Genomic DNA, 27,715 nt, shown 5'->3' with positions numbered 1-27,715 from the left:
GTCTGCCATAAGGGTGGTGTCATCTGCATATCTGAAGCTATTGATATTTCTCCCAGCAATCTTGATTCCAGCTTGTGCTTCATCCAGCCCAGCATTTCACATGATATACTCTGCATATAAGTTATATAAGCATGTTGACAATATCCAACCTTGACGTACTCCTTTCCCAATTTGGAACCAGTCTGTTGTTTCATGTCCAGTCCTAAATGTTGCTTCTTGACCTGAATAAAGGTTTCTCAAGAGGCAGGTCAGGTGGTCTCGTAATCCCATCTCTTAAAGAATTTTCCAGTTTGTTGTGATCTACGCAGTCAAAGGCTTTAGCATAGTCAATATAGCAGAAGTAGATGTTTTTCTGGAATTCTCTTGCTTTTTCTATGATCCAATGGATGTTGGCAAATTGATCTCTGGTTCCTCTGCCTTTTCTAAAGCCAGCTTGAATGTCTAGAAGTTCTTGGATTATGTACTATTGAAGCCTGGCTTGGAGTATTTTGAGCATTACTTTGCTAGCATGTGAGATGAGTGCAATTGTGTGGTAGTTTGAGCATTCTTTTGGCATGGCCTTTCTTTGGGATTGGTATGAAAACTGACCTTGTCCAGTTCTGTGGCCACTGCTGAGTTTTCCAAATTTGCTGGCATATTGAGTGCAGCACCTTACAGAATCATCTTTTAGGATTTGAAATAGCTCAACTGGAATTCCATCACCTCCACTAGCTCTGTTCATAATGATGCTTTCTAAGGCCCGCTTGGCTTGGCATTCCAGAATGTCTGACTCTAGGTGAGTGATCACACACATCTAAGTCATTACTATCTTTTTTGTACAGTTCTTCTGTGTATTCTTGCCACCCCTTCTTAATATCTTCTGCTTCTGTTAGGTCCATACCATTTCTGTCCTTTATTGTGCCCATCTTTGAATGAAATGTTCCCTTGGTATCTCTAATTTTCTTGAAGAGATCTCTAGTCTTTCCCACTCTATTGTTTTCCTCTATTTCTTTGCACTGATCACTGAGGAAGACTTTCTTATCTCTCCTTGTTATTCTTTGGAACTCTGCATTTAGATAGAGATGGATATATTTTTCCTTTTCTCTTTTGCCTTTAGTTTCTCTTCTTTTCTCAGCTATTTGTAAGGCCTCCCCAGACAACCATTTTGCCTTTTGCATTTCTTTTTCTTGGGGATAGTCTTGATCTCTGCTTCCTGTACAATGTCATGAACCTCTGTGCATAGTTCTTCAAGCACTCTATCAGATCTATCCCTTGAATCTGTTTGTCACTTCAATTGTATAATCATAAAGGATTTGATTTAGGTCATACCTGAATGGTCTAGTGGTTTTTCCTACTTTCCTCAATTTAAGTGTGAATTTAGCAATAAGGAGTTCATAATTTGAACCACAGTCAGCTCCTGGTCTTTTTTTTTGCTGACTATACACAGCTTCTCTATCTTTGGCTGCAAAGAATGTAGTCAATCTGACTTTGTTATTGACCATCTGGTGATGTCCACATGTGGAATCTTCTCTTGTGTTGTTGGAAGAGTGTGTTTGCTATGACCAGTGCATTCTCTTGGTGAAACTTTGTTAGCCTTTGCCCTGCTTCATTTTGTACTCCAAAGCCAAACTTGCCTGTTACTCCGGGTATCTCTTGAATTCGTACTTTTGCATTCCAGCCCCCTATGATGAAAAGGACATCTTTTTTTTTTTTTTTTTTTTTGGTGTTAGTTCTAAAAGGTCTTATAGGTCATGATAGAACCGTTCAACTTCAGCTTCTTTGACATTAGTGGTTGAGGCATAGACTTGGATTACTGTGAATTTGAATGGCTTGTCTTGGAAACAAACAGAAGTCAATTTCAGCTATACAACACAGTATTATTAACTATCATCATAATGTTGTACATTAGATCACCAGAACTTATTCCTCCTACATAACTGAAATTTTGTACCCTTTAGCCAATATCTTCCCATTTCTCCCATCCTTCAGCCCCTGGAAATCACCATTCTACTCTGCTTTTATGACTGTGAATCAGATTCCACATATATGCAGGATCATGCAGTATTTGTCTTTCTATGTCTGGCTTATTTCACTTGACATAATGCCCTCCAAGTTCATCCATGTTGTCTCAATGTCAGGATTTTCTTGTTTTCCTTCCATTATGTATATTTATCTTTATCCATTCATCCATCCAGTGGATAAAAAATTACAAGTGAGACGAGAAACAGAGATCACCCTTTTTTACTGTTATGAGTTCTTCGTATTTGCTGAAGGAGAGCTTCTAAAGATGTGTTTGGGGTACTAATAGCAATACTAATACCTAATATTAGTATAATAATACTAATACCTAATACTAATACCTAGGGAGTACTAATACCTCCCTCCCCAGGTAAAAATCATGAAGGATGTTTATTCAAAATCAGCTTTACCCTCTCATAGTCACACCTCACATGTAACTGACATTCAGAGAATAAGCTCTGGGTTCTATCCTAACATTGCTACTTACTATAACCATAAGAGAAAAAAAATTAGTCATGCAGTTTCTAGTGCTTGGTTGGCATTTAATAAATGTTAGTGCCTGTCCTTTTGTAGGCCTTTGGAAAAGGAAAGGTGGAATGTTTGAGAAATGTTAGCCATTGGACTTTACTGAGTAAGATCCCATAACTAACATGTTTATCATATTCAGATGAGACCTCTTGCCTTAGTGGTCCCACTGGTTCCCTGCTGGCCTGAGTCTCTGCTGGGACACATTGTGTTTAGTGAATGTTAACAAATGGTAATAAAGACCTTAAGGAGAGGATTAAACGACAAGTCCTCCTTCACTTTCAAGTGGCTTTTATATGAAGCATGAACACATAGAGTGAACACTTTAAAAAGGAATGAATACAAATGAGAATCATCACTGCTTTGCAAGAGGAAAGTTTATTAGGAGATTAACAAAGGGATTTGGGGAACTGCAAGACAGATCAAAGCAGCAGAGAGAACCACAAAACTCCTCATGTGACAACTCCCCAGCCCAAACCTGTCAGACCATCAGGTCACAAGAAACTGGCCTTGAATTAAGAGGATCAGGTGGGCCTGGACATTCTCTTTCCAAATGGTGAATTATGGTGGTGACTGGGGTACTATCCAATGGCTGATGGCTGTCAGAGAGCAGGGCTGGTCCATCAGTGGTCCTCTGTCTTCACAGTCCTCCTGCTGGCCCTGGCTGTCTAGCACCCAAAGGTGTTGCAGGGCCCAAAGCGGGAGCGTGGGCCACAGGGGGTGCAGGGATTGGTGACACAGGACCCGACTGATGATGCGTTGGTCGTGGCACAGGGGTTGCAGGGCAGCCTGGGACACAGAACCATTAGCTCATCAGCATGAGATGGATAATAACAAAAATAAAGGAGGGAGTTCAACCCAAGGAGACAGGGAACAAATAGAAGCCATTCTCTGATTCTTAGGAAGCCAAGTCTTATTCGGATCACTCCTAAATAAGCCTTGAGATGAAACCAGATCTTTAAGCCTGAAGTTGTGGGGAAGGCCCTTCATCCCTCCTCACCTGTGAGATAGATTGATAATATCTACTGCACAGATCGTGTTCATGAAAATTCTCAGGCGAAAAGTGCTGGACCCTAGAAGTGTTTGAGTAACCTCCCCTTTTTGATACTCAAATGCTCATCCATAAGGTGGTTGCCCTGATCCCCAGATTCCCAGATCCTCAGATCCCCACTCTGCCTGTCTCAGGGGAATCCCAGCCAGGGTCCATGAAACAATAGGTGTGAAACTGGGGATTAAATCCAAAAGCATTATTCAAGTACATGTGATGGTGGTTACAGGTTTGTTTTCCCTTTTGCTGAAGGTACAAAGCTTTATTTACCCATCAGCTTCCAAAAGCTCACCAGTGGGGGAAACAGTCAAGGCTCAGGAGTATCTTTTGGAGCAGAAAATACCTTTAGGCCTGGTAGTGACAGCAGCAAACACCCTTCACTTCCCACTGCTGCAGTATTAAACTCTAGTCTTTGCAGACATATTGGCATCTGAAACTTGACCCGGGGAAGCCCCCGTTTTGTCCTTTGGTAAGACTGTGCATGTACCATGCAGGGGTACCACCTGCTCAGTACTCACTTGCAGTCCTCGCTGTCCAGCAGCCCACGGTACGTGTTGATCTCACACTCCAGCCGGGCCCGCACATCCAGCAGCACCTGGTACTCCTGGTTCTGCCGCTCCAGGTCACTCCTGATCTCCGCCAGCTGTGACTCCACGTTGCCGATCAGGCACTGCACCTGGGCCAGCTGGGAGCTGTAGCGGGCCTCCGTCTCCGTCAGGGTGTTCTCCAGGGAGTCTCTCTGTCAGAGGGAAGGGGAGGAAAGTCACAGAGCTGCTCCTTCAGGGGCTTCTCCATTGCTTCCAAACAAGTCACAGGCTCCAAGAGTTCAGGAGAGGGTGGTCCAGAGGGCATCCCAGTGTCCCTGACTCCCCAGCCTCATCTCCTCACCAGGAGTCTCATCAATACCCACCAGGTTGTGCTGGGCCTGAAGCTCCACCTCCAGGGCATTGACCGTGCGTCTCAGCTCGATGATCTCCGCCTGGCAGGACTGCAGCTGCTCTGAGCTGGACACCACCTGCTTGTTCAGCTCCTCAGTCTGAAACACCAAAGGGCAGAAGGCAGGATCAGACCCTGCCTGAAGGGCCCCAAGGGGCTGAGGGTCCTGAGAGACCATGTGCCGAGATGCTCACCTGCCTGATGTACCATTCCTCCACGTCCCTGCGGTTGGTCTCCACCAAGGCCTCATACTGAGCCCTGGTCTCATTGAGCACACGGTTGAGGTCCACAGTGGGGGCGGCATCCACCTCCACATTGAGGCGGTCTCCCAGCTGGCTCCGCAGGGTGTTGACTTCCTGATGGAGGAAGGGGAAAGAATGAACTCATAGAAAGAAATCTATATATGAATTCTCTTGTGGTGGAAAGATTGCATTAGAATTCAGGACACATATTGATGTAAAACTCAATGAAGTTACTTCCTGTGAGTCAGGCCTCCTGTCTGAGTCTCCACATCTGTATCATGAGGCTGCTTGATTGCTAATGTTTCTTCCCACTCCAAGATTCTACCATTTCTTTTTTACTTTTCCTTTGCTCAGTGATAAACCTGGCATGATAACTGGTTTATAATTGTTGCCACTTAAATGCTACTTAAAGAAACTAGGCTTAACTGGTCCCATTTACTTCATGTCTTCATATCATCACACCCTGTCCATGAGGGGTTTTTTCCTCTTCATCTAAACATCTAATGTTTGAGACATGTTTCTGATATCCTAGTGTTACATTCAACCATGAGGTCTGAATCAACCACTATTTCAGTGCCTTCATTTCTTCTGTTTTCCTATCTATCCATCCATCCTTCCATCCATTTATTTTAGCTTGGGTTCTACTATCTAGGTGACACATAAAACAAAGAAGTTTGCTATATCCTTTCAGTCTAAGTCATTAATGGGAAGACAATCTATTCAGAAGACAACCAATCTTATCAAGCAGTAGAAAGTATTTTAAAGCTCTAGCCCCAAATGGAAATAGATTAGATGACCACACCCTTTTAGGTAAAAGAAGTAAGCTTCCCCAACAACCCACCAAGGGTGTTTTGAACATCCAGCAAAATGTGCTTTGCTAGAAGCAAAGACCTAAAGACCTATATTACCCTGCTCAGGGCAGTTACAGGACTCTCAGTATAGGAATGTCAGGGGCTGGGACTCTCTTACCTGCTCATGGTTCTGCTTGAGGCAGATCAGCTCCTCCTTCAGGGACTCCACCTGGGCCTCCAGGTCGGACTTGCACAGGGTCAGTTCATCCAGGATCCTACGCAGGCCATTGATGTCTGACTCCACCAGCTGCCGCAAGCCCAGCTCTGTCTGGTACCTTGCACACACAACCAGCAGTCAAAGGAGGTCAAAGAGGAAGACTTTTTCCTAGGCTTTACTTGGCTCACCTGGTCTAATTCATTACATTGTGAAATATTTGGAATTTTTGCAGTCTTTTGAAAGGGAAAAAGACCACTGCACAAAGTGAAAAGACTATTTCCTCCCTGAGACCCACAGAGAAGGTACTGGTGGGGCACCCCTGTATAGTTTTTGTTGTTGTTTAGTCACTAAGTCATGTCTGACTCTTTTGCAACCCAGGCCTGGCTCCCAGGCCGGAATTCTGGAGTGGGGGTGCCATTTCCTTCTCCAGGGGATCTCCCTGACCTAGGGATTATCAAACCCACATCTCCTGCTTTGCAGGCAGATTCTTTACCATTGACCCACCAGGGAAGCCACTGTATAGTTTAAATCTACCTTTAACTTCATTTGTTCTGATTCCCCATCACCGGCTGCTAACAACTAAGCCCTGTCATCCTCCGTTCTCAAGTGAGTTGGTGACTTCACTAGCCCGCTATGGACCTCCTCACCATCCTTACCAACCACCCTGAGAAGCAACCTGGTATCATGAGAGCAGCACTGGATTAGAAGGCAGTGAGATTCAGCCCTGCCATGAGGACAGTGGTAAGCTCTTTAATCTCTCTCAACCTCAATTTCCTCATTTGTAAAATGGGAACCAAACTGACATGTCAGGGACACACAGTTTTAAGGACATTAGCCCTCTGTGGCCCCCTAGGCAAAGCAATAAGGCTATTTTTTCCTATTTCATCTTGCTCCACACCCCCCCAAAAAAAAACATGTGTCAGGTTGGCCCAAAGATGAAAAAATGATATAGGTAGAATCACATTGCAAACTATAAAGTCTCATAAAAATGCAATGGATTCTTGATGATTATAATGGTCATACCTAGAAAAACTGATGGATTCTCTGAAATGAATTTTGGCTCCCATTGTGTCTTTTAACTTTTTCCAATGGGCTGATCATAACTCAACTGTATTAAGAGACTTGTGTGGAATATACTTTTAAAGTTGATCCAGATGTTAAGTTGAAAAAGTGAATAGATGGCTGCTTGAGCTCCTTCAAACTAAATTTAAAACACAGAATGCTTGCTTCCAGTGAGGAGACTGGCATTTAACCTAACTCACTGAATGCAAGAAACCTCCCACTATGATCGCAGACAGCTTCTGCTTGCATGCTTCCAGGACAGAGTTCATCACTTTGCAACTCAGCCTGTCCATTACTAAATTGGTCTGATCATTAGAGAAATCTTACTTGGTCCTGAAGTCATCTGCAGCCAGCTTGGCGTTGTCGATCTGCACCACCAGCCTAGCATTCTCTGCCTTGTTGGCCAGGATCTGGGCACAGGATTAATTGTGAAATCAGTTGTAGTAAGAATGAATGTCTCATAACTTAAAATTAAAAACTATTTTCTTTCAAACAGATATTCCTTCCAAAAAGCTTCAAGTCTTCTCACATTCTCAGGTTGAGGATAAGGGGAGGATTCATTAATAGAACTGATCATTTCAAAACTAAAACAATCAAGAGAAAATGCGCCTTTTGTCATAAATTCTTCTCTTCTTGGTCTGCCTCTTGTTTCCCGCAGGAACTGAACATACTGGGAACCAAATCTCTCATAGTGTTCCTGTTTGCTTAGTGGGAGGTGGGGTGCTAAACCCCCAAAAAACCCAAGCAAACAAAGACAAGTTGGTTATCCTATGCTCACACACCACCATTCCAGCCCTGCTGACCACTCTCCACTCTCCCCTCACATTGCCCTGGACAAAGCTTTTGCACAAAGCTTCTGCCTCTACCTGGAATGCCTGGATGCCTTCACCCACCTAGCAAGACCCCCTACGTAAGCCACATTCCCCTTCCTTCCCCAGTTCCTGCAGGAGTCACTTCTTCCCGGTGCTCCCACCATAACTTGCACCTAGCCAGTTACACATCTCCTCACCTTCACTGTGGTTATTTGTTTCCTATCTCCCCTATTACACTGTGAGCTCCTGAAGGAAAGAGACTGTCTCACTCAGTACTTTATCCCTTGTTCCAGCACTGTGCCTCATTCTCACTAAATGTGCAGAAATCAGTACACGGTCTTCAAATCCCACACCGCCTTTCTGACACTCACTTTGCCAGAACTATTGAATGGTGGACAGTTAATTCTGTCAGAGAATCAAGAGCTTGTGCAATTGAATATAAACTCCTCTTCATCCTTCAAACCATGCCCAGATAGTGCCTCTTCTGAGAAGCCCTCCCTGACCTACACGATGCATTAAGCCCCACTTCTACACTCACTCTGTACTTATTCCACTTCTACTCCCATATTTTTGGCCCTGAATTCTCATGTGTATGCATGCCCGCTCTGTGTACACTAGGGAGGATTTTGGAGCTGGTGGCTCTTTTACTTTGTTATAGACACACTCTCTTGTTATATCTTTAAATATCTAAGGATTCATGCAGGAAATTCCTAGCTCCAAGAAATAATTCAGGTGCATATTATTATGTTTTAATGCTATGCATGCTGCATGCTTGCATGCTAAAGTCGTTTCAGTTGTGTCCAACTCTTTGGAACCCTATGGACTATTGCCTGCCAGGCTCCTCTGTCCATGGAATTTTCCAGGAAAGAATACTGGAATGGGTTGCCATTTCCTTCTCCAAGGAATCTTCCCAACCCAGGGATCCAGCCCACGTCTCTTACATCTCCTGCATTGGCAGGCTGGTTCTCTACCACTAGAGTTACCTGGGAAGCCCCTTTTAATGCTATAGGCTCGGAAAACAAGACCAGAATACCATAATAGGACTAAAGCATCAGTCAGTCTGGTTTTAAACAAGAAGCAGTGTTAGGTTGCTATGACTTTGGTCTAATGCCTTACCCTCTCCCCTGTCTGTATCTCTCCTTTCTGGGGCATCCCACATCGATTCTCTAGGATGACGTGATGTGTCTTATGTAAGCCAGTGACTTCTATGTCTCTGTCCTCATCATTTTCAACATTAGGTTTGACCAAACTTAAATCCACTTGGAAGTGGGTCTGTCAAATTTAGATAATTAGTTCTTCAACTGGCAGCTCATCAGTTGGCAGTGCCCACCCTCTCACCTTCTGCTGGAGCTCCTCGATGGTCCGGAAGTAGGACTGGTAGTTGGGGCACACGAGGGGCTCCTGCTGCTGGCTCCGCTCCAGGATGCGGCTCTCCAGCTCCGCATTGTCCCGCTCCAGCTGCCGCACCTTCTCCAGGTAGCTGGCCAGCCGGTCGTTCAGGAACTGCATGGTCTCCTTCTCGTTGCCATTGAAGGAGCCCTCGCAGAACCAGTTGCAGCTGCCCACATTGGCGGGGATGTTGCAGGCCCCGGGCAGGGTGGTACCACAGCAGCTGGGGGGCACACAGGGCCGGGAGGAGCAGCTGGAGCGGAAGCTCAGGTTGGGCAGGCAGCAGCTGTAAGACATGGTGCTGGAGGGAGCAGAGCTCTGAAGGTTCGTTTCTAAGCCTGGTTCCTTTCTGCGGTGTAAGCCCTGGTCTTCTCCAGCTCTTTATATTCTGCCAGCAGTGGGTGTGGTAGCCACGCTTAGCGTTACCCTCTTTTACCCTGTCTACCAATTTTTCCATGTTATTTAGCCACCTCACGCGAGTCCTTTACCTCATAAAATGTTTTACTCGGGCTTCTTGCTAAGTCAGGACTCATCAACAATCATGCTGGTTGGTTAAGGAAAAGCTTCAAAGTGACCCACCCATATCTTGCCAACAGCAGCACTTGCTCATGGGCTATGGAGTTAGTGATAGCTATGTCCTGTCCTCCAGAGTTGGGGGCACTTCTTCTCCTACACAAGGAAAGGTCAGTGGCTCATCTACGTCATGCTCAGTAGCGACTCTGTGAGAAAAAGCAGACTATTCAGTAGGGAATCCTGGAAGCTGAGATCGGAAAGGATTATGAGGCCATCTTGTCCAAAGCCCCTTTGCCAGGTGGAGGTAATTCTACCCTCTTCCTAGGGGGCTTCAGGAAGCCCCCAGGCTCCATTTCTGTTATTACTCAATGTTCACAGGACATTAAGAACATCTTGGGAGCACCTACTCTTCAGGAAGATTTTACTCTGTGCTTGTACATAGTATGACATTTGTTGACTTAAAAAATACTCAGAACCTAAAAGTTGAGGGTTATGTTTTATTCAGCAGGAATTTTTAGGACTTCAAGCCTGGGATACACCATCTCAAGTAACTCTGAGAGAACTGCTTTGAGGAGGCAAGGCAGGGAGCCAGGTTATACATAAATTTTGCAACAAAGGACAGGTAGTCTGAACATCAAAAGATTATTGTTAAAGGAAAACCAGATATCCCAAGTTAGGGAATTTAGTAGTTTCCTGTGTATGAGAAGGTGCAAGAGTCTGGGCTCACAGAAATCATTCCTTTGATATGCATCCCAGCTCTCTGGGGCCAGTATCCTATGATTTCACATCCTGAGTTTCCTCAGGGCTCATCGAGGGGAATGGCTGCAGTCTGATGGCTAGATGGCAGGTATTCTTTCTTTCCTGAGTTCCTTCAGGGTTCACCAGCTCACCAACAGTGGTGGCAGCAATCATTGAAGATTATGACACCCTTTGTTTACTGATAGGGCAGGAAATATCCATTTCTCATGTTGTTCGAATGGCTTCTGCTTACTGAGAACCCACTGTGCTGAGCACCTTATTTATACTGTCTCTTTAAGTCCACACATAACACTGCAGGGTTTGCAAATGAGGACACCAAACCCTTGAGAGGTTGTTCAAGGTCACAGAGCTCTTGCGTGTGGAACCAGCATTACAACCCCCACTTCGCTGATTCCAATGGCCTTGCTCTCTCCTTCACACTATCTCCCTCTTCCAATCTTTTCACTACTGAGATGCAATGATGCACAAAATGATCGAGTGCAATTGAATGCACTACTAGGCAATATCACCTCCTAAATTATAATTGACCAAGAATTAAAAGTCTGTTCTCTATCAAAGAACCAAAGGTCACTTCTACTCTAGTGGAAGGAAGTCTACTAAAAGAAAATGTAATACCCACTAAGGCTTGGGGGGAAAGGGAGGTTTACTGGGTTCGATGTCAAAATGCCTGATCCCAGTTTTCCAAATGATGTGCAAGCTATGTGTGCCAAGTCACTTCAGTTGTGTCCTACTCTTTTCGGCCCTATGGACTATAGCCCACCAGGCTCCTCTGTCCATAGGATTCTTCAAGCAAGAATACTGGAGTGTGTTGTCATGCCCTCCTCCAGGGGATCTTCCCAACCTGGGGTCAAACTCAAATCTCTTATATCTGCATTGGTAGGTGGGTTCTTTACCACTAGCGCCACCTGGGAAGCCCTTTCCAAAGGACGTGACTCTTAAAAAGTCATCACATTAAGTTACATGCTTTCTTTTTTTTCAGTTGATAATTATGTTTTATCCAGTGGACTTCCTGAGGGCTTAAGCCCAGAAGACAGCCTCTCAGAGAGCTCTGAGAGACTGCTTCAAAGAGGTAAGGGAGGATCCAGGATGTATGGGAGTTTTGCAATAAAAACCAGGTAGTCAGACTATCAAAGGATAATTGTTAATTAAAGAAAACCAAATATCTCAAGTGAATGAATTTAGCACTTTTCTACGTATGGGAAGATGTAAGAGTCTGGGCACAGTGAAATCATTCCTTTGATATACACCTCAGCTATCTGAAGAATTGATGCTTTCGAACTGTGCTGCTGGAGACGACTCTTGAGAGCTCCTTGGACAGCAAAGAGATCAAACCAGCCAATCCTAAAGGAAATCAACCCTGAATACTCATTAGAAGGACTGATGCTGAAGCTGAAGTTCCAATACTTTGGCCACCTGATCCAAAGAGCCAATTCACTGGAAAAGACTCTGATGCTAGGAAAGACTGAGGGCAGGAGGAGAAGGGGGTGACAGAGAATGAGATGGTTGGATGGCATCATCAACTCAATGGACATGAGTTTGATCAAACTCTAGGAGATACTGAAGGACAGGCAAGCCTGGCATGCTACAGTCCATGGGGTCGCAAAGAGTCAGACACAACTGAGAGGAACTGAACAACATTTTGGGACGGTATCTTGTTTTTCTCCATCCTGAATCCCCTCAGGAAGTGGCTGCAGTGTCTGATGTCTTGTTGACTGCAATATAAGGTATATGACATTCTTCATCCTCTGAACCAAAGTACCTGATCAATTAACACACAAGAGTCTTTTAAGATAAAGGCCTGCTCAAAGAAGGCACTAGAGAATGACTTAAATAGGACTAATACATGTGTGTTCAGTCATGTTTGACTCTTTGTCACCCATAGACTGCAGTCTGCCATGCTTCTCTGTCCATGGGATTTCCCAGGCAAGAATGCTGGAGTGCGTTGCCATTTCCTTCTCCAGGGGATCTTCCCAACCCAGGGACTGAACCGGCACTCTTGCATTACAGGTAGGTTCTTTACCACTGGTGCCACCTGGGAAGCCCCTAAATAGGACTGGTTTTTGTTAAGTAAACAATGTGCCCCACTTAGATTTAAATTACATGCTTTATTGGTATTTCAAGACCATCTGTACATTTTGGCAAACATATTCTACCCTTTTGCTATTCCAGATGGAGATATGAAACATGAGGGTTTTATGTTCAATCTATCAGTGCTCAAGATATGAAAAATATGCCTTAAAGTAGCTACCTTTAGTAGCTAAAGTTCCTTTTAGTAGCTATGTGCTAATTCTTCCCATATAGCCTTACTCAGATCACCCCTTCTTCTAACTTGCTCTCACTAGGCTCTTTCTTTTGGTTATCCTTACTGAAAGCAAGTCTTTATCTCCAAGAGAGTGTGGTTATTTTGGGACCCAGTCCAGTGAGTTGGATAAAAACCAAACTGAATAGCATCTTCAGTGGGTGAGATACACATTGTGACTATGAAATTATAATGTATGTTTTCTTGGGTGATTCTGAAAGTCATTTCCAATGTGGAACTTCAACTATGTATTCATAAAAGACAGCAGCATCGGAATAAACTTGTATTCTTCCAGAAAGTATGTTTTTGATAGGGACAAAGTAGGTAATTATATAGTTCATCCCACTACAGAATTATAAGTAAAGAAAGAGTGTAGTAAACCCTGTAAGTTGATGATTACTCAAGAAAGCAGGTTTGCTTAACCATAAAACAGCAGGCATGCTTAGCAACAAAAAAACCGTGCAGCAGAAGCATGAGACATGACCCAAAACAACAAAACAGTGGTGTCATGAGAGCCACATTCTGCCCGGTGAGCTCAGTAAATTAATGACTCCTAGGATATGCTCTCTACATAGATGAAAAAATTATGGAAAAGTGAGATTTCAAAGTAAAGATCCTCATTATACTGAAACCTGAAATAATTTTCCATTGTACCATGACAGTTCTGGCTTGACCATGTAGAGACAAGAAAACCCCCCAACCCAACTTGGAGGAAGAGCTGATGTTGGAAGCACAATGTCTACTCAAGAATGAGGAAGAAAGTAGTCTTTTCCCCCTCTTCATTTTTTCCTCTGATTGTAAAATGGTAGCTCTCTAAGTTTTCGGGGCAGCACCCTCTCGTCCACCCACTCGTAAGCCTCACAAGTATCCTATTCTAATAAATCACTTCTTATCTATCAGCTTGCTTCTTGGTGAATTCTTTCTGGGCTAAGACATCAAGGACCGGAGCTCTTCGGAGCCCCCTGAAATGCCACCTAGCGGTTTCATTTTGAAGGTAATTATATCCTTGTCCACATTCACAATCCACAATATACTCCTCCTGCCTGAATCTCTACCTTTAGGGAGATGTGGAACAGGTGTGTTAGTTCAAAATCACTAGCAAATTGACTGAAGCATTCCTGGACAAGATCTGATAACATAAAGCCAATTTTTTGTTTTGGTGTTATTTAGTCACTCAGTCTTGTCCAATTCTTTTGCAATCCTATGAACTATAGCCCTCCAGGCTCCACGGTCCATGGGATTTCCCAGGCAAGGATACTGGAGTGGGCTGCCATTTCCTTCTCCAGAGAATCTTCCTGACTCAGGAATCAAGCCCAAGTCTTCTGCATTGCAGGCAAATTCTTTATCTCTGAGCCATCAGGGAATAATTGAATTCATTAACTTTTCTCTTTCTCCCCTTCTTCAATACCCCAAGCTTCAAAAGATAAAAATCTAGACAACAGCACTTTTTAAGGAATAGGAAAGGAATAGTGTGTTGTAGACTGGTAAATATGTCCATGGGGATCCCTATAACCTTTAATGTAGCTTTCACCTCTGTTAGGATGGAATAATCCAGAAGTAAGTATCCTGTATCTTCAAAAGTGGAGGGCAATGTTTATAAAAGGCAACCATCTCACATCTTGCATAGAAGTAACTATGATCACTACATAGTGGTCATTAGATGATGGTTGAGAGGACCTGTATCTATTAAGAAAACAGCCAAGTTTTAATTCACTTCCCAGAAATTCTGGAAGGCAATTGCCTTTTATTTTTTCTACTTACTGTGTTCTGTGAATTCTTACCTTTGCGTTAGTAATGACCTTGTCCCTAGTCAATGATCCTTCAATAAAAATGATGAGCAAATCAACCGCTAACAAACAGAAAGGTTTTACACCTGCTCATGTAATTGTGGCAGACGCCATGGTAAGGCTTCTGGTCTCCAGATGTGAGCAAATTGCAGTTGAGGTTGAAGGATACTATTTATTATGGAAGCCAAGGCTATTTCTGTGGGAGAGATCACACGCAAACTCTTAACCATGGAGTAGAGTCAGGGCAGATGTGCTGAGGCATCCTCCCTTTGGCAGGAATTTAAAGGCATCAGAAGCCTCTCTCCTCCTTCCCAAAACCTTCTCACCTGATGGCCAGGCACTGCACCTGAAGTTCTCACCACCAGAAATGTAAAATGTATTCTGTGGGAGATGTGAAGTAACATTGGACCACTTACTGACCAAGAGGGATAGGGTGGGAAGGGAGGTGGGGGTGGGGTTCAGGAGGGAGGGGACACCTGTATTCCTACAGCCAATTCATGCTGAAGTATGGCAAAAACCATCACAACATTTTAAAGTAAAGGGCTTCCCTAGTGACTCAGCCAGTAAAGAATCTGCCTGCAATGAGGGAGATCTGGCTTAAATTCCTGGGCCAGAAAGATCCCCTGGAGACAGAAATGGCAGCCCACTCCAGTATTCTCTCCTGGAGAATCCCATGGACAGAGGAGCCTTGTGCACTACAGACCATGGGGTCACAAAGAGTTGGACTCGACTGAGTGACTAACCCACAAACATTTTAAAGTAATTATTCTCCGATTAAAATAAATTACCTAATTTTAATGTTTACATATAGCAAGGAGAGGCCAGGAGTGGAATCACTGGGTGCACACAGATCCGGGGGATTGACTTATGCCAAAGAGTGATGAAGTATCGCTCACTGAGTGACAAGAAAATCAGAAACAGTGTCCAATAACAACACCAGCCCACCCAAATCAGCCCAAATTAGAGGTGCTTATAAGAACAGGATGTAAGGCTTCCACAGACTGTTCCATAAAGGCTGCTGCTACTGCTGCTACATGTCCGACTCTGTGTGACCCCATAGACCGCAGCCCACCAGGCTCCCCTGTCCCTGGGATTCTCCGGGCAAGAACACTGGAGTGGGTTGTCATTTCTTCTCCAATGCATGAAAGTGAAAAGTGAAAGTGAAGTCGCTCAGTCGTGTCCGACTCTTAGAGACCCCATGGACTGCAGCCTACTAGGCTCCCCTGTCCATGGGATTTTCCAGGCAAGAGTACTGGAGTGGGGTGCCATGTTACCAATTTACTAATTATCCAGCCTCACTGCATTGAGGAGAGAAATTGTGATGGTGATATAGGAACTAAGCCAGCAGATTTGGCTCTGAGAAGATACTCACACAGGATTTCTATTGAGGGACAAGTAGCAGAGGACCTGGAGGATGAATCACCTCAGGAGCAAAATGAGCTGAGCAAAGAGAGATATAGACACTTCAGAGAGGATTCAGGGACCACTCCACAAAGCCTCTCCAGAGCACGCATTATTTCTCTTACACTCAGTCCTGGATTCTCAATAGGAATGGAGTCCAGGGAGGTTCTAAAAGACAAGCCAAGTTAGAAAAATGCAAAATTATTCCCTATGTTTTTAACTCTACCAGTCTAAAATTAAAAAAAAAAAGTTAAAAAAATGTGAAACAATCCAGGACAATGTAATCTCAATGGTTTTAATCTTCTGGGTGAGCTGGATTCAGGCCCCATTCAGAAAAGAAATGAAAGCCTGATTATGTGACTGCTCTGCCCCTCAAAAAGAAATCAAAGTTGCTCAGTCGTATCTGACTGTTTGTGACCCCATGGACTATTCCATGTGACCCCATGGACTTCTCCAGGTCAGAATACTGAAGTGGATAGCCATTCTCTTCTCCAGGGGATCTTTACAACCCAGAGATTGAACCCAGGGTTTTCACATTGCAGGCAGATTCTTTACTGGCTGAGCCACCAGGGAAGCCCTCAAAGGGAAGAGCAGATGCTAAAACATTTATCAAAGAACACAGAGAAAAAAGCAAGGTAAAATTCATGTTTACTATGAATGCACTGAGTTGAATTCTTGCATTAAGTTCACTATGGAGTTGGTGATCTAAGACAGATGTGAAAGAGCCTTGAAATATGACTCCTTCACCCAGAGTCCAACCATCTCTCCATATACCCACCAGTTATCTCCCTGTTACTGTACCCAGTGGATTTGTCTGAATATCTGTATTCCTTGCCCCAGATGCTATTGATCATGCCCTTGTCGAAACTGACTTCTTTAGACTTCTGTGCTTCTTCAGTTGCATCCCCACCTCCCTCTCCAACTGCTTATAATGAGATATCATCTATCTCCTCAGTAGTAGCTTAGTCACTAAGTCGTGTCCGACTCTTGCGATCCCATGGCCTGTAGCCTCCCTCTCCTCAAAGACTCAGCTCAGATCAGATCAGTCTCTCAGTCGTGTCCGACTCTTTGCGACCCCATGAATCGCAGCATGCCAGGCCTCCCTGTCCATCACCAACTCCCAGAGTTCACTCAGACTCACGTCCATCGAGTCAGTGATGCCATCCAGCCATCTCATCCTCTGTCATCCCCTTCTCCTCCTGCTCCCAATCCCTCCCAGCATCAGAGTCTTTTCCAATGAGTCAACTCTTCACATGAGGTGGCCAAAGTACTGGAGTTTCAGCTTTAGCATCATTCCTTCCAAAGAAATCCCAGGGCTGATCTCCTTCAGAATGGACTGGTTGGATCTCCTTGCAGTCCAAGGGACTCTCAAGAGTCTTCTCCAACACCACAGTTCAAAAGCATCAATTCTTTGGCGCTCAGCCTTCTTCACAGTCCAACTCTCACATCCATACATGACCACAGTAAAAACCATAGCCTTGACTAGCCAGACCTTTGTTGGCAAAGTAATGTCTCTGCTTTTGAATATGCTATCTAGGTTGGTCATAACTTTCCTTCCAAGGAGTAAGTGTCTTTTAATTTCATGGCTGCAGTCACCATCTGTAGTGATTTTGGAGCCCAGAAAAATAAAGTCTGACACTGTTTCCACTGTTTCCCCATCTATTTCCCATGAAGTGGTGGGACCTGATGCCATGATCTTCGTTTTCTGAATGTTGAGCTTTAAGCCAACTTTCTCACTCTCCACTTGCACTTTCATCAAGAGGCTTTTGAGTTCCTCTTCACTTTCTGCCATAAGGGTGGTGTCATCTGTATATCTGAGGCTATTGATATTTCTCCCGGCAATCTTGATTCCAGCTTGTGTTTCTTCCAGTCCAGCGTTTCTCATGATGTAGTCTGCATATAAGTTAAATAAACAGGGTGACAATATACAGCCTTGACGAACTCCTTTTCCTATTTGGAACCAGTCTGTTGTTTCATGTCCAGTTCTTACTGTTGCTTCCTGACCTGCATACAAATTTCTCAAGAGGCAGATCAGGTGGTCTGGTATTCCCATCTCTTTCAGAATTTTCCACAGTTTATTGTGATCCACACAGTCAAAGGCTTTGGCATAGTCAATAAAGCAGAAATAGATGTTTTTCTGGAACTCTCTTGCTTTTTCCATGATCCAGAGGATGTTGGCAAGCTAAACCAAGGCAAATCTCAGGTCAAGGACTTTGGAGAACTCCAGGCCTGTTCTGTCATCCTCTACAATGATCCTCAAGGTTCTTTCCTACTCCAAGATCTTCTCCTTGACAATCTAAACAACTCCCACAGCTCTATTATCATCTTTATTTAGGTAACTCTCTGACATCTCTCCCAAGTCTAGTCATCCTTTTCCAGCTGTCTCTCCTGGAGAACCACTGTTACTTCACTTTCTAAGCCTCAAAAACTTTATTCATGTTGACCATACTAGATAGTCAATCAGTACTGTTTCTTTCCTTTTCTCTCCATTGTTTCTCTACCTGCAATTGGCTTCCATGTGCCTCTGAAATCCACCCCACCACTTGCCCCATTACTCCCCTCCCACCACCAACCATCTCAGTTCTCATTTTCTCTCACCACCCTCCCAACTGATCTTCCTTCTTTTTCACAAACTTCTAGGACCCATTACAATCCATCCTATACATAGCTTCCCTATAGATCCTATGTCAACCTTCCTTAATAGCAAATCTTACAGGTAACCATTCAAAGAACTGTTAGATATGGCCCTCCCTAACTAATTTGCAGTATCATCTTCTGCTAAACCACATTAATCCTCTGCTCCAAGATAGAAAATGGTATGTCAGGTTCTAAACACACCTCAGGCTCTCTAATCTCCCTATCAGGCAAAGTTCATGCTTAAAAAACTTTCCCTATTCTTAGACTTGCACACATTCATCTGTCTAACCATATGCCATCAAACTCTATTTCAGAATTATGCTAATATCATACAGTAATAGTTGATTGAAGTTGCAACTGTGGGCATTACATAAAGTTTTAATAACCTTCTCACGAACCCTCATTACTGTTACTGTTCTTTATTTATTCCACTTACAGTGCTCCACGGTTTACACTAGGCTTCAATTAGGTGAAGATACTCTCTCTTGAAGGACCTACAATCAACGATGCAGGCAGGTGAAATTTATATGAACAATGTTTGGGTTTTCAAAGCTTTGATTGAGTGCTACTTTCTTAGAGTCTCTTAAAACTCTCACATCTTGGAAATTCATCATTTTTATTTACACCTTTCTTGAGCCACGTTTTATGAGAAATTTTATTGTTGAATAACAACAATAAAATTGTTGTAAAGCAACAATGTTGCTTTACAATGTTGTGTCAGCTTCTGCTGTAAGGCAAAATGAATCAGCCACGTGTATGCATATAGCCCCTCTTCCTTGGATTCCCTTCTTATTTAGGTCACCACTGAGCACTGAGTAGAGTTCCCTGTGCTATATAGTAGGTTCTCACTAGTTATCTGTTTTATATATAGTAGTGTATATATGCGGAGAAGGTGATAGCACCCCACTCCAGTACTCTTGCCTGGAAAATCCCATGGACGGAGGAGCCTGGTAGGCTGGAGTCCATGGACTCTCGAAGAGTCGGACACGACTGAGCGACTTCACTTTCACTTTTCACTTTCATGCATTGGAGAAGACAATGGCAACCCACTCCAGTGTTCTTGCCTGGAGAATCCCAGGGATGGGGGAGTCTGGTGGGCTGCCATCTATGGGGTCACACAGAGTCGGACACAACTGAAGTGACTTAGCAGCAGCAGCAGCAGTGTATATATGTTGGCCCCAATTCATCTCACCCACCCCTTCCCCCTTGGGTATCCATACATTTGTTCTCTATGTCTCTGTCTTTATTTCTACTTTGCAAACAAGTTAATCTATACCATTTTTCTATATTCCACATATAAGTGTTAATATATGATATTTGTTTTTCACTTCCTGACTTATTTCACTCTGAATGACATTCTCTTGGCCCATCCATGTCTCTGCAAATGACACAGTTTCTATCATTTTTGTGACTGAGTAATATTCCATTGTACATATGCAACACATCTTTTTATCCATTCCTCTGTTATGGACATTTAGTTTGCTATTGAAAAATACTGCTGCAGTATCCATTGGAGTGCAGGTATCTTTTTGAACTATGGAGCCACACTTACATTTGTCTGTATGATGTTTGTCTCTTTGTCTTACCCACTCTAGACTATAAACACACTGGGGTCTAGGATTGGGGTTCACTTATTTGTGTGTCTGCAGTACCACACATAGCACTACACAACAGATGGTTGTTGGGGGCTGTGTCAGTCAGCATCAAAATGAATGAATCATTGAGACAGTGGCCAATAGAATTGAAAGTGTTGAATATTCAGAGAGGAGGCAAGTGAGGGTGGGGTAGGATTCATGTTTGTTGTAGGGAGACTTAATGAACACTGGCCTTTCTTGAAATGGTAGGCAATGAAATGATAACAAGGTTATGGAAGAACATTCCAGATATGAGCAAAGAGCTAGTGGAAAGAATAACTTTGAAGAGAGGGAGGTAAAGAGATACACCCGTCTGCATTAAAGGGTCCTTAGATTACAAAGTGTTGAGTATAACAAGTGGGTAACAAGATGGACCAGTTGGACAAAGACAAGTTTTCGTCCAATTAAATGCGATGTGATGGCTTGACACCAAGTGAAACTGTCCTATGTGTGAAGACTTGGAACTCAAGCTGAGGTGCAAGATTTTGGAGTGGTCAGCATAGAGGTGTGAGTTCTCCATGAGCAGAGATGTAGAAGGAGAAATGCAGACTCACAAATCCAGGCATTTCCTCCACTTGAGACAGAAAGAGGAAGGCAGGCTAATCAGAAGACAGAGAACAAACAGAGGTCTAACAAGAGGACCCAGAATGTGCGGGGTGATGGCAATCATTGAAGGTACATTCTAAGGAAAGCGTAGGCATCTACACTAGTGACGTGTGCAGCCAAGAGGCTGAGACGAGAGGAGAGCTCCTCTTGAACAGTCTCCACGGGAGCTAGTCTTCACAGTTAGAGAGAAATGTAAACAGAGAATTCCAGAGTGATGGGGATGAGAGTGGGAGAGAGGTGTAAGGTTTGGGGAAGATGCTCACAATTGCAGCCATGGCCAGAAAAGAAAAAAAAAAAAAAAAAAGCATGAGTTTTAAAAGCCAGTTTTTCTGCATAGTCTTCCTGGGTGGGAGCCTCCCAGGAGGACAGCCTTCTCTCTCCCTCTGTATTTACCAGTGGAGCATATGACTAGGACAGTCACTGAACTCATTTCATCCTCCTAATGAAGGGTCATTCTTATGAAACAGCCATAACAAGTACTTTACAATGCATGCATATGTATGAGAAACACATTTACTATGCCAGAGAAATAAAGTTTATTGGGAAGTAAATGAAGTAGCTTCCTTGCATTCCAGAGAATATCAAAGAAGCTAGGAAATCAGGAAGCAGGAAACACAATACCTAGAGGAAACACCCTAAAGTAAAACCTGGAGCTCAGATTGCTGGACTGTCTTCAGAGACAGAGACTTGACCTTCAGCAGGAGGGAGTTTTCCAGACATCGGAAGCAGATGAGGTGTGTCTTGGCTCGTGGAGACCATGTCCATGTGTAGAAATTTCAGAGCTGGCTTGACAAGGTATCTAAATGGTAACTGAGCTCCAGCCAAGGCAGGACCTGGGGATCGTTCCTGTGCTTGTTCTAGGCTTCATTGTCGTCTTCAAAGAGGAGGCAGGTTTTTTAATTAACAGCAACGATTTTGAGAGGAGGACCTACAGGAGATGCTACTAGCATTGGTGGTGGCACATGGGTTGCAGGGGAGCCTGGAAGAACACAGAGATTTAGAATGGGTTGCGGAGAAGATTGGCAAGAGTGCTAAGGTACTTTATGAGATACATCTGATTTCTCAGTGGTTGAAGTTAGTTGCAATCAACTTTGATTGTTACCAAATCTCTCTCTCTCTCTGCCATGTGCAGAGGGGGACAATTGCTATCCAATGCTCTTGAGATCTCACAGAACTCAACACAGTCTCCCTTACCCAACAGCTGCTACTGTAACAGTTTCTACCACCACCCCTCCACTGTTAGCTCCCGGAGGCAGGGAATGAATGCCTTTCACCTTTGACCTTTCACATTTGCCTAACCATCACAAAGGAGACACTCCATGAATGTGTGCTCTTTGATGAACTGAAAACATGGCCAACATGGGCATGCCCAGTGTCTTGTAGACCCACCACACATTTTCCCAGGATCCCTTCTCTCCCTACTCACTTGCAGTCCTCGCTGTCCAGCAGCCCACGGTATGTGTTGATCTCACACTCCAGCCGGGCCCGCACGTCCAGCAGCACCTGGTACTCCTGGTTCTGCCGCTCCAGGTCACTCCTGATCTCCGCCAGCTGTGACTCCACGTTGCCGATCAGGCACTGCACCTGGGCCAGCTGGGAGCTGTAGCGGGCCTCCGTCTCCGTCAGGGTGTTCTCCAGGGAGTCTCTCTGTCAGAGGGAAGGGGAGGAAAGTCACAGAGCTGCTCCTTCAGGAGCTTCTCTGTTGCTTCCAAACAAGTCACCAGCTCCAAGAGTTCAGGAGAGGGTGGTCCGGAGGGCATCCCAGTGCCCCTGACTCCCCAACCTCACCTCCTCACCAGGAGTCTCATCAATACCCACCAGGTTGTGCTGGGCCTGAAGCTCCACCTCCAGGGCATTGACCGTGCGTCTCAGCTCGATGATCTCCGCCTGGCAGGACTGCAGCTGCTCTGAGCTGGACACCACCTGCTTGTTCAGCTCCTCAGTCTGAAACACCAAAGGGCAGAAGGCAGGATCAGACCCTGCCTGAAGGGCCCCAAGGGGCTGAGGGTCCTGAGAGACCATGTGCCGAGATACTCACCTGCCTGATGTACCATTCCTCCACGTCCCTGCGGTTGGTCTCCACCAAGGCCTCATACTGAGCCCTGGTCTCATTGAGCACACGGTTGAGGTCCACAGTCGGGGCAGCGTCCACCTCCACATTGAGGCGATCTCCCAGCTGGCTCCGCAGTGAATTGGCTTCCTGAGGGAGGGAGGAGAAGAAATGAACCCACAGAAATGGATCTGCAATCTTCCTGCTGCAGGGAAGTGAGCACAACCCTGCCCAAAACGCACTGAAAGGAATATTCTGATCATTCCCCCAAACTGACACAGATAAGGTGTAGGAATAAACCCAAACAGGCATCACATCCATTCCCTTCCCCCAACACTGAAACAAGCTCACCTTTCCTGTAAGCCTAAATCCAAACTCGTTCACACATGCAGGTCCTTCCCACCTCTTTCCCGTTACATCCCCGTAGATACTGCTTTCCCAGCCATACTCCCCAGGTTTGCCACGCTCTGCCACATCTGTGTCTTTGCTCAGTCTCTTCCCTTAGACCAAAGTGCTGAAATCCTCCTCTTTCCTCTGATTTGCCTCTGAGAAGACTTCCCAATCTCCCTTCAGGCAGATCAAATTGTTCCCAGAGCCTGAGGCTCATACAGCATGTACATATAAAGATTGTCTCTATGTAACAAAAGCTTCTGTAATAAAATACCCATTGGGCAAGTTTGACAAGCAAAAGATAAATCTAAACTTCCCATTCTACATGCCTATCCTGGAAGACATGTAGCAAAAATGTGTTTTTACTGTTTAAAAGCAGTGGGTCATCAATAAGGGCTTGAGCCTAAAATGGTAGAATAAGATCAGAATCAGAATTTAAAACTTCCTTGAGGTCCAACTATCTCCCTGACCATCCAAGATGCCCACCCAGGATCACAGTCAACCTCATTGCAGGTGGGACACACTCCCGCCCTCAATGGGTATTTCCAATTCCTTCCCAGAATTTCACCTGACCAACGTGTGTTCCCATGGAGCAGTGATAGGAGAGACTATCAGTGCAAAAGCAAAATGTCAAAGTCATGTGATGAGCGCTTTGTAAGACATTGAACCCACAAGGAACAAAGGTGACATCCACTAAGGATGAAATGTGACAGAGCTTTCCACTGTAAGCACAGAGGCACACCAGGAAAATGACATGTGTTATTTTCTCCATTCGGAGTACTCAGCTAGAAACACACAATTGTGGAATTAAGTGATTTTGTTTTCTAATAGGGTGAATAATAGCAAGGAAATAATGATGTCATGATAGCAGCTATTTTATATTTATACTTCATATAATACTTATTTCCTTCTACCTGTATGATGCACTGTGTTTTTACATGATCATTTCCACAGCCTTAAGACTAGAGAGCGTGTTATTCCTTTTTCTCTCCCCCTCTATCTCTACCACCAAATTCAGGACCAGCAGAGAGGAGACCTCAATGAATATAAGTCCTTTCCCAGCATCTCCAACACCATCCACTCCTCACAGCTCACCTCACCCCTGCTCTCTATGGAGATAGCATCGCCATTCCCGGAGCTGACCTTGAGTTCTTTAAGGAAGAGTCCCAGCCCAGGAGGTCTGACAGCAGTTGCCTCCTGACTCCCAATGCTAAAGGCTTATCCCTGAAGCCTATGGTTTCTTTTCCTCTCACCTCCTCATGGTTCTTCTTGAGGCAGAGCAGCTCCTCCTTCAGGGACTCCACCTGAGCCTCCAGGTCGGCCTTGCACAGGGTCAGCTCATCCAGGATCCTACGCAGGCTGTTTATGTCTGACTCCACCAGCTGCCGCAAGGAACGCTCTGTCTCGTACCTGCATGCACAGACCAGAGTGGGAGAATGAGCCAGGCAGATGCCCTGCTCCCTGCCCCATGTCTTGTGTTCATGGGATTGGCCTAGCTGTCTTTGCGCTGACAGTTTTCTGCCTCTTTGCATCCATGCTTTCTTCAAAATCTACATAAACAGGATGGAGAAGCCTTAGACTCACCCTAACACCAGAAAGCACTCAGGGGACTCATGAGGTGGACTCTCTCTCCTGTCAATTTTATTGGTTGATATACCACCCAATCAATCAACTCCACCAAGAACAATTCACTACAGTCTCTGAATTTGTGGGGTTGAAGGCCTTTCAGAAAGAGTGATATAAACTGAAGCTCAAATAGCACATGAGTCCAGATCTCTGTTTGCCAATGATTTTACCTAGCTGGCCTTAAAAAAAAATGCCAGGAGAAATAAAAAGGGAGAAATGGCTTTCTCTTCTCTTCCAGACAATGTTAGGCCCACACAGGGGCCTTGGAGGTCACCTGGCCCCAAAATCTCAACGTACTTGGTCCTGAAGTCATCAGAGGCTAGCTTGGCATTGTCGATCTGTATCACCAGCCTGGAGTTCTCAGACTTGGCGGACAGGATCTGAAAATAAGATTCCATGGTGAGGACCATTTGAACTTGAGAACATTTTATTGCTCAAAGACAGGAAGCTGCTGCTGTGCACCCTCACAGCCCAGCCCCTCACCTTCTGCTGGAGCTCCTCGATGGTCCGGAAGTAAGACTGGTAGTTGGGGCACAAGAGGGGCTCCTGCTGCTGGCTCCGCTCCAGGATGCGTCTCTCCAGCTCCGCATTGTCCCGCTCCAGCTGCCGCACCTTCTCCAGGTAGCTGGCCAGCCGGTCGTTCAGGAACTGCATGGTCTCCTTCTCATTGCCATTGAAGGAGCCCTCGCAGAACCAGTTGCAGCTGCCCACATTGGCAGGGATGTTGCAGGCCCCAGGAAGGGTGGTACCACGGCAGCTGTGGGGCACACAGGGCCGGGAGGAGCAGCTGGAACGGTAGCTCAAGGTGGGCAGGCAGCAGCTGTAAGGCATGGTGCTGGGAGAGGTGATGGAAGGGCAGGTGAACTGATGGAGGTGGAAGTGGATGAGGTTTGAGTCTCTCCTTTCTCTGTGGTCCTTTTATACCCATAATGGTGGGTGGGGTCTTGGCACTCCGCATAGTTTCCTTTCCTAATGCTTTGGCTAATTTTTCTCTCCAAAATACGCTACTTAGGTGCCTCCCAAGAGTCCCCCCTCAACTCATAAAATTATTCCATTCAGCTTGTGTCATAACAGGCTCCTCCAGGGTGCTCATGGCTGGTTATATCAGAGTTTCATCAGATGGCTTCAAAGGAGGTAGAATCATCATGGCCCCAAGTGGCTCTCCCCATTACTCAGAGGGGAGGACAGTCAGGGACATGGGGTGGAGTTGCTTAAGAATCAGGAACTCCTTGCCCATGAATTTCTGCCATTGGACTCCTTGGAAAGAGAGTGTGGAGTGAATAGTCTTTTCAATGGCCAGCCAGCTTCTCTCAAGTCTACCCATGCTTCACTGTTCAGTTCAACCCATCCTTAGAGCAGAAGCTTGTTCTGTATTAACTATGAGGATTCTGAGCCTTACTCAGGGAGAGTATTTATTGGGGCTTAGGGAATTTGTCAATACCTGAAGAGACTGAAAATAATTGAGCATTATATGTAACATAGATAACCAAGAAGGACCTCCTGTAAAGCACAGAGGACTCTACTCAGTACTCCATAATAACCTATACAGGAAAAGAAACGGAAACAGAATGTGCTGTGTATTGTGCTAAGTCTCTCAATCATGTCCAACTCTTTGTGACCCCATGGACTGCAGCCCCCCAGGCTCCTCTGTCCATGGAGTTCTCCAGGGAAGAACACTGGAGTAGGATGCCATTCCCCTCACCAGGGAATCTTCCTGACCCAGGGATCAAACCCAGGTCTCCTGCATTACAGGGATTCTTTACCGTCTGAGCTACTGAGAAAGAAGACGTATATGTATATGCGTGACTGAATCACTCGGCTATACACCTGAAACTAACACAATATTGTACATCAACTGTACTTCAATAAAATTTTTAAAAAAGAATGAAATAAGGGACTTCCCTGGTGGTCCAGCTGTTAAGAATCCTCCAGCCAATGCAGGGGGCATGAATTTCATTCCTGGTCAGGGAAGATCCCACATGTCCTGGAGCAACTAAACCTGCGAACCACAACTACTGAGTCTGTGTACCGCAACAACTACCGAAGCCAGTGCGCCTGGAGCCTGTGCTCCGCCACAAGCAGAGAAAGCTCACAGGCAGCAACCAACACCCAGCGCAGCCAAAAATAAATAAATAAAATTATTTTAAATAAAGAAAATAATTGAGTGTTCATGGTTAGAAAATGAAACCTCTGGACAGATGGGAATGGCACTGAAGCTGCAGACTACAGCCCACAGGTCAGCCGGCAGCCTCTTTTTTGTAAATCAAGTTTTGTTGGGACACAGCCAGGCCTTTTCATTTAGGTGTTGTCTGTGGCTGCCTTTGTGCTACATGAAAGTTGAGTAGTTGCAACAAATACCATTTAGACTGCAAAACCTAAAATATTTACTATCTGGCCCTTTACAAAAAAACGTCAACCAACCTGCACTGAAGCCATAATCTCCCTAAAAGTGAGAATGGGAAGAAATACCTAGAAGAAAAATTATGACGGAAATATTCCACAGAGTGAGAGTTCAAGGGTCAGTGTCGAAGCATAAATACAAAGCAGACTACTTCAGACTCAATAAGAAAGTAAAACCAGAATCAGGCACTCAGAGGTATCTTTGTATCCATAGCAACTTTATCTCAAAGCCTCTAGAAATTTCTCTTCCTTGCTATAGACTTACTCCTTTGAGAGTACTGAATACCCCTAGAGATATGACTTTTCCAGCCTGAGATGCTCTCAGACAGTCAGAGCCCATGAGAATGCAGTTGACTCTCATCCCTAAGAAGAGGGCACCACCCTGATGAGTACACAGCTCTCCATCAGCTCTGGGTTCAGATACCCTTTGACCCCTTCCCAGCCCTAGGGAGTCTCCCTTATTGCCAAGTAACAAACATTAATAAATTAGCCTTCCCCAGATCACCTTCTATTCCCTGTCCCTCTCTGGCTGTCCTTTGTTCCATAAAGGAACAAAATCATGGTTCAGAAAGAAGTCCCAAAAGATTATTCGT

The 27,715-nt window shown here is 44.8% G+C and overlaps 2 protein-coding genes across 2 annotated transcripts; both read right to left on the bottom strand.

The window, feature by feature from the left end:
• Positions 1-2,882: 2,882 nt before the first annotated feature.
• Positions 2,883-9,393, bottom strand: LOC102389131 (keratin, type I microfibrillar 48 kDa, component 8C-1-like). The gene is made up of 7 exons (XM_006041486.4): positions 8,970-9,393; positions 7,147-7,229; positions 5,719-5,875; positions 4,702-4,863; positions 4,482-4,607; positions 4,090-4,310; positions 2,883-3,312 (listed from the first exon to the last, which is right to left on the bottom strand). The coding sequence occupies exons 1-7, from the start codon at positions 9,315-9,317 to the stop codon at positions 3,192-3,194; spliced, it is 1,218 nt and encodes a 405-aa protein (XP_006041548.1). The 5' UTR covers positions 9,318-9,393; the 3' UTR covers positions 2,883-3,191.
• An 11,775-nt stretch (positions 9,394-21,168) lies between these two features.
• On the bottom strand, positions 21,169-25,616 carry LOC102392547 (keratin, type I microfibrillar 48 kDa, component 8C-1). Its single transcript, XM_025280147.3, has 7 exons — positions 25,206-25,616; positions 25,020-25,102; positions 24,350-24,506; positions 22,695-22,856; positions 22,475-22,600; positions 22,083-22,303; positions 21,169-21,635 (listed from the first exon to the last, which is right to left on the bottom strand). Exons 1-7 carry the CDS (start codon positions 25,551-25,553, stop codon positions 21,557-21,559), a joined length of 1,176 nt encoding a protein of 391 aa, XP_025135932.3. The 5' UTR covers positions 25,554-25,616; the 3' UTR covers positions 21,169-21,556.
• Between the last annotated feature and the right edge of the window lie 2,099 nt (positions 25,617-27,715).

Source organism: Bubalus bubalis, chromosome 3 (genome assembly GCF_019923935.1).
Source record: "Bubalus bubalis isolate 160015118507 breed Murrah chromosome 3, NDDB_SH_1, whole genome shotgun sequence".
Taxonomy (NCBI): Eukaryota; Metazoa; Chordata; class Mammalia; order Artiodactyla; family Bovidae; genus Bubalus; species Bubalus bubalis.
Note: the sequence above shows the minus strand (reverse complement) of the source record. Positions and strands in the feature narration are given on the sequence as shown.

What these genes read in the sequence shown, in the direction of transcription:
- LOC102392547 (XM_025280147.3), bottom strand. Translation starts at nt 25,553, where the DNA reads ATGCCTTACAGCTGCTGCCTGCCCACCTTGAGCTACCGTTCCAGCTGC. An exon ending in TCAAGAAGAACCATGAGGAG is followed by an intron (nt 22,857 to 24,349) that starts GTGAGAGGAAAA and finishes TCCCTCCCTCAG; the next exon opens with GAAGCCAATTCACTGCGGAG. An exon ending in TTCAGGCCCAGCACAACCTG is followed by an intron (nt 22,304 to 22,474) that starts GTGGGTATTGAT and finishes TCCCTCTGACAG; the next exon opens with AGAGACTCCCTGGAGAACAC.
- LOC102389131 (XM_006041486.4), bottom strand. Translation starts at nt 9,317, where the DNA reads ATGTCTTACAGCTGCTGCCTGCCCAACCTGAGCTTCCGCTCCAGCTGC. An exon ending in AGGAATGGTACATCAGGCAG is followed by an intron (nt 4,608 to 4,701) that starts GTGAGCATCTCG and finishes TTGGTGTTTCAG; the next exon opens with ACTGAGGAGCTGAACAAGCA. An exon ending in TTCAGGCCCAGCACAACCTG is followed by an intron (nt 4,311 to 4,481) that starts GTGGGTATTGAT and finishes TCCCTCTGACAG; the next exon opens with AGAGACTCCCTGGAGAACAC.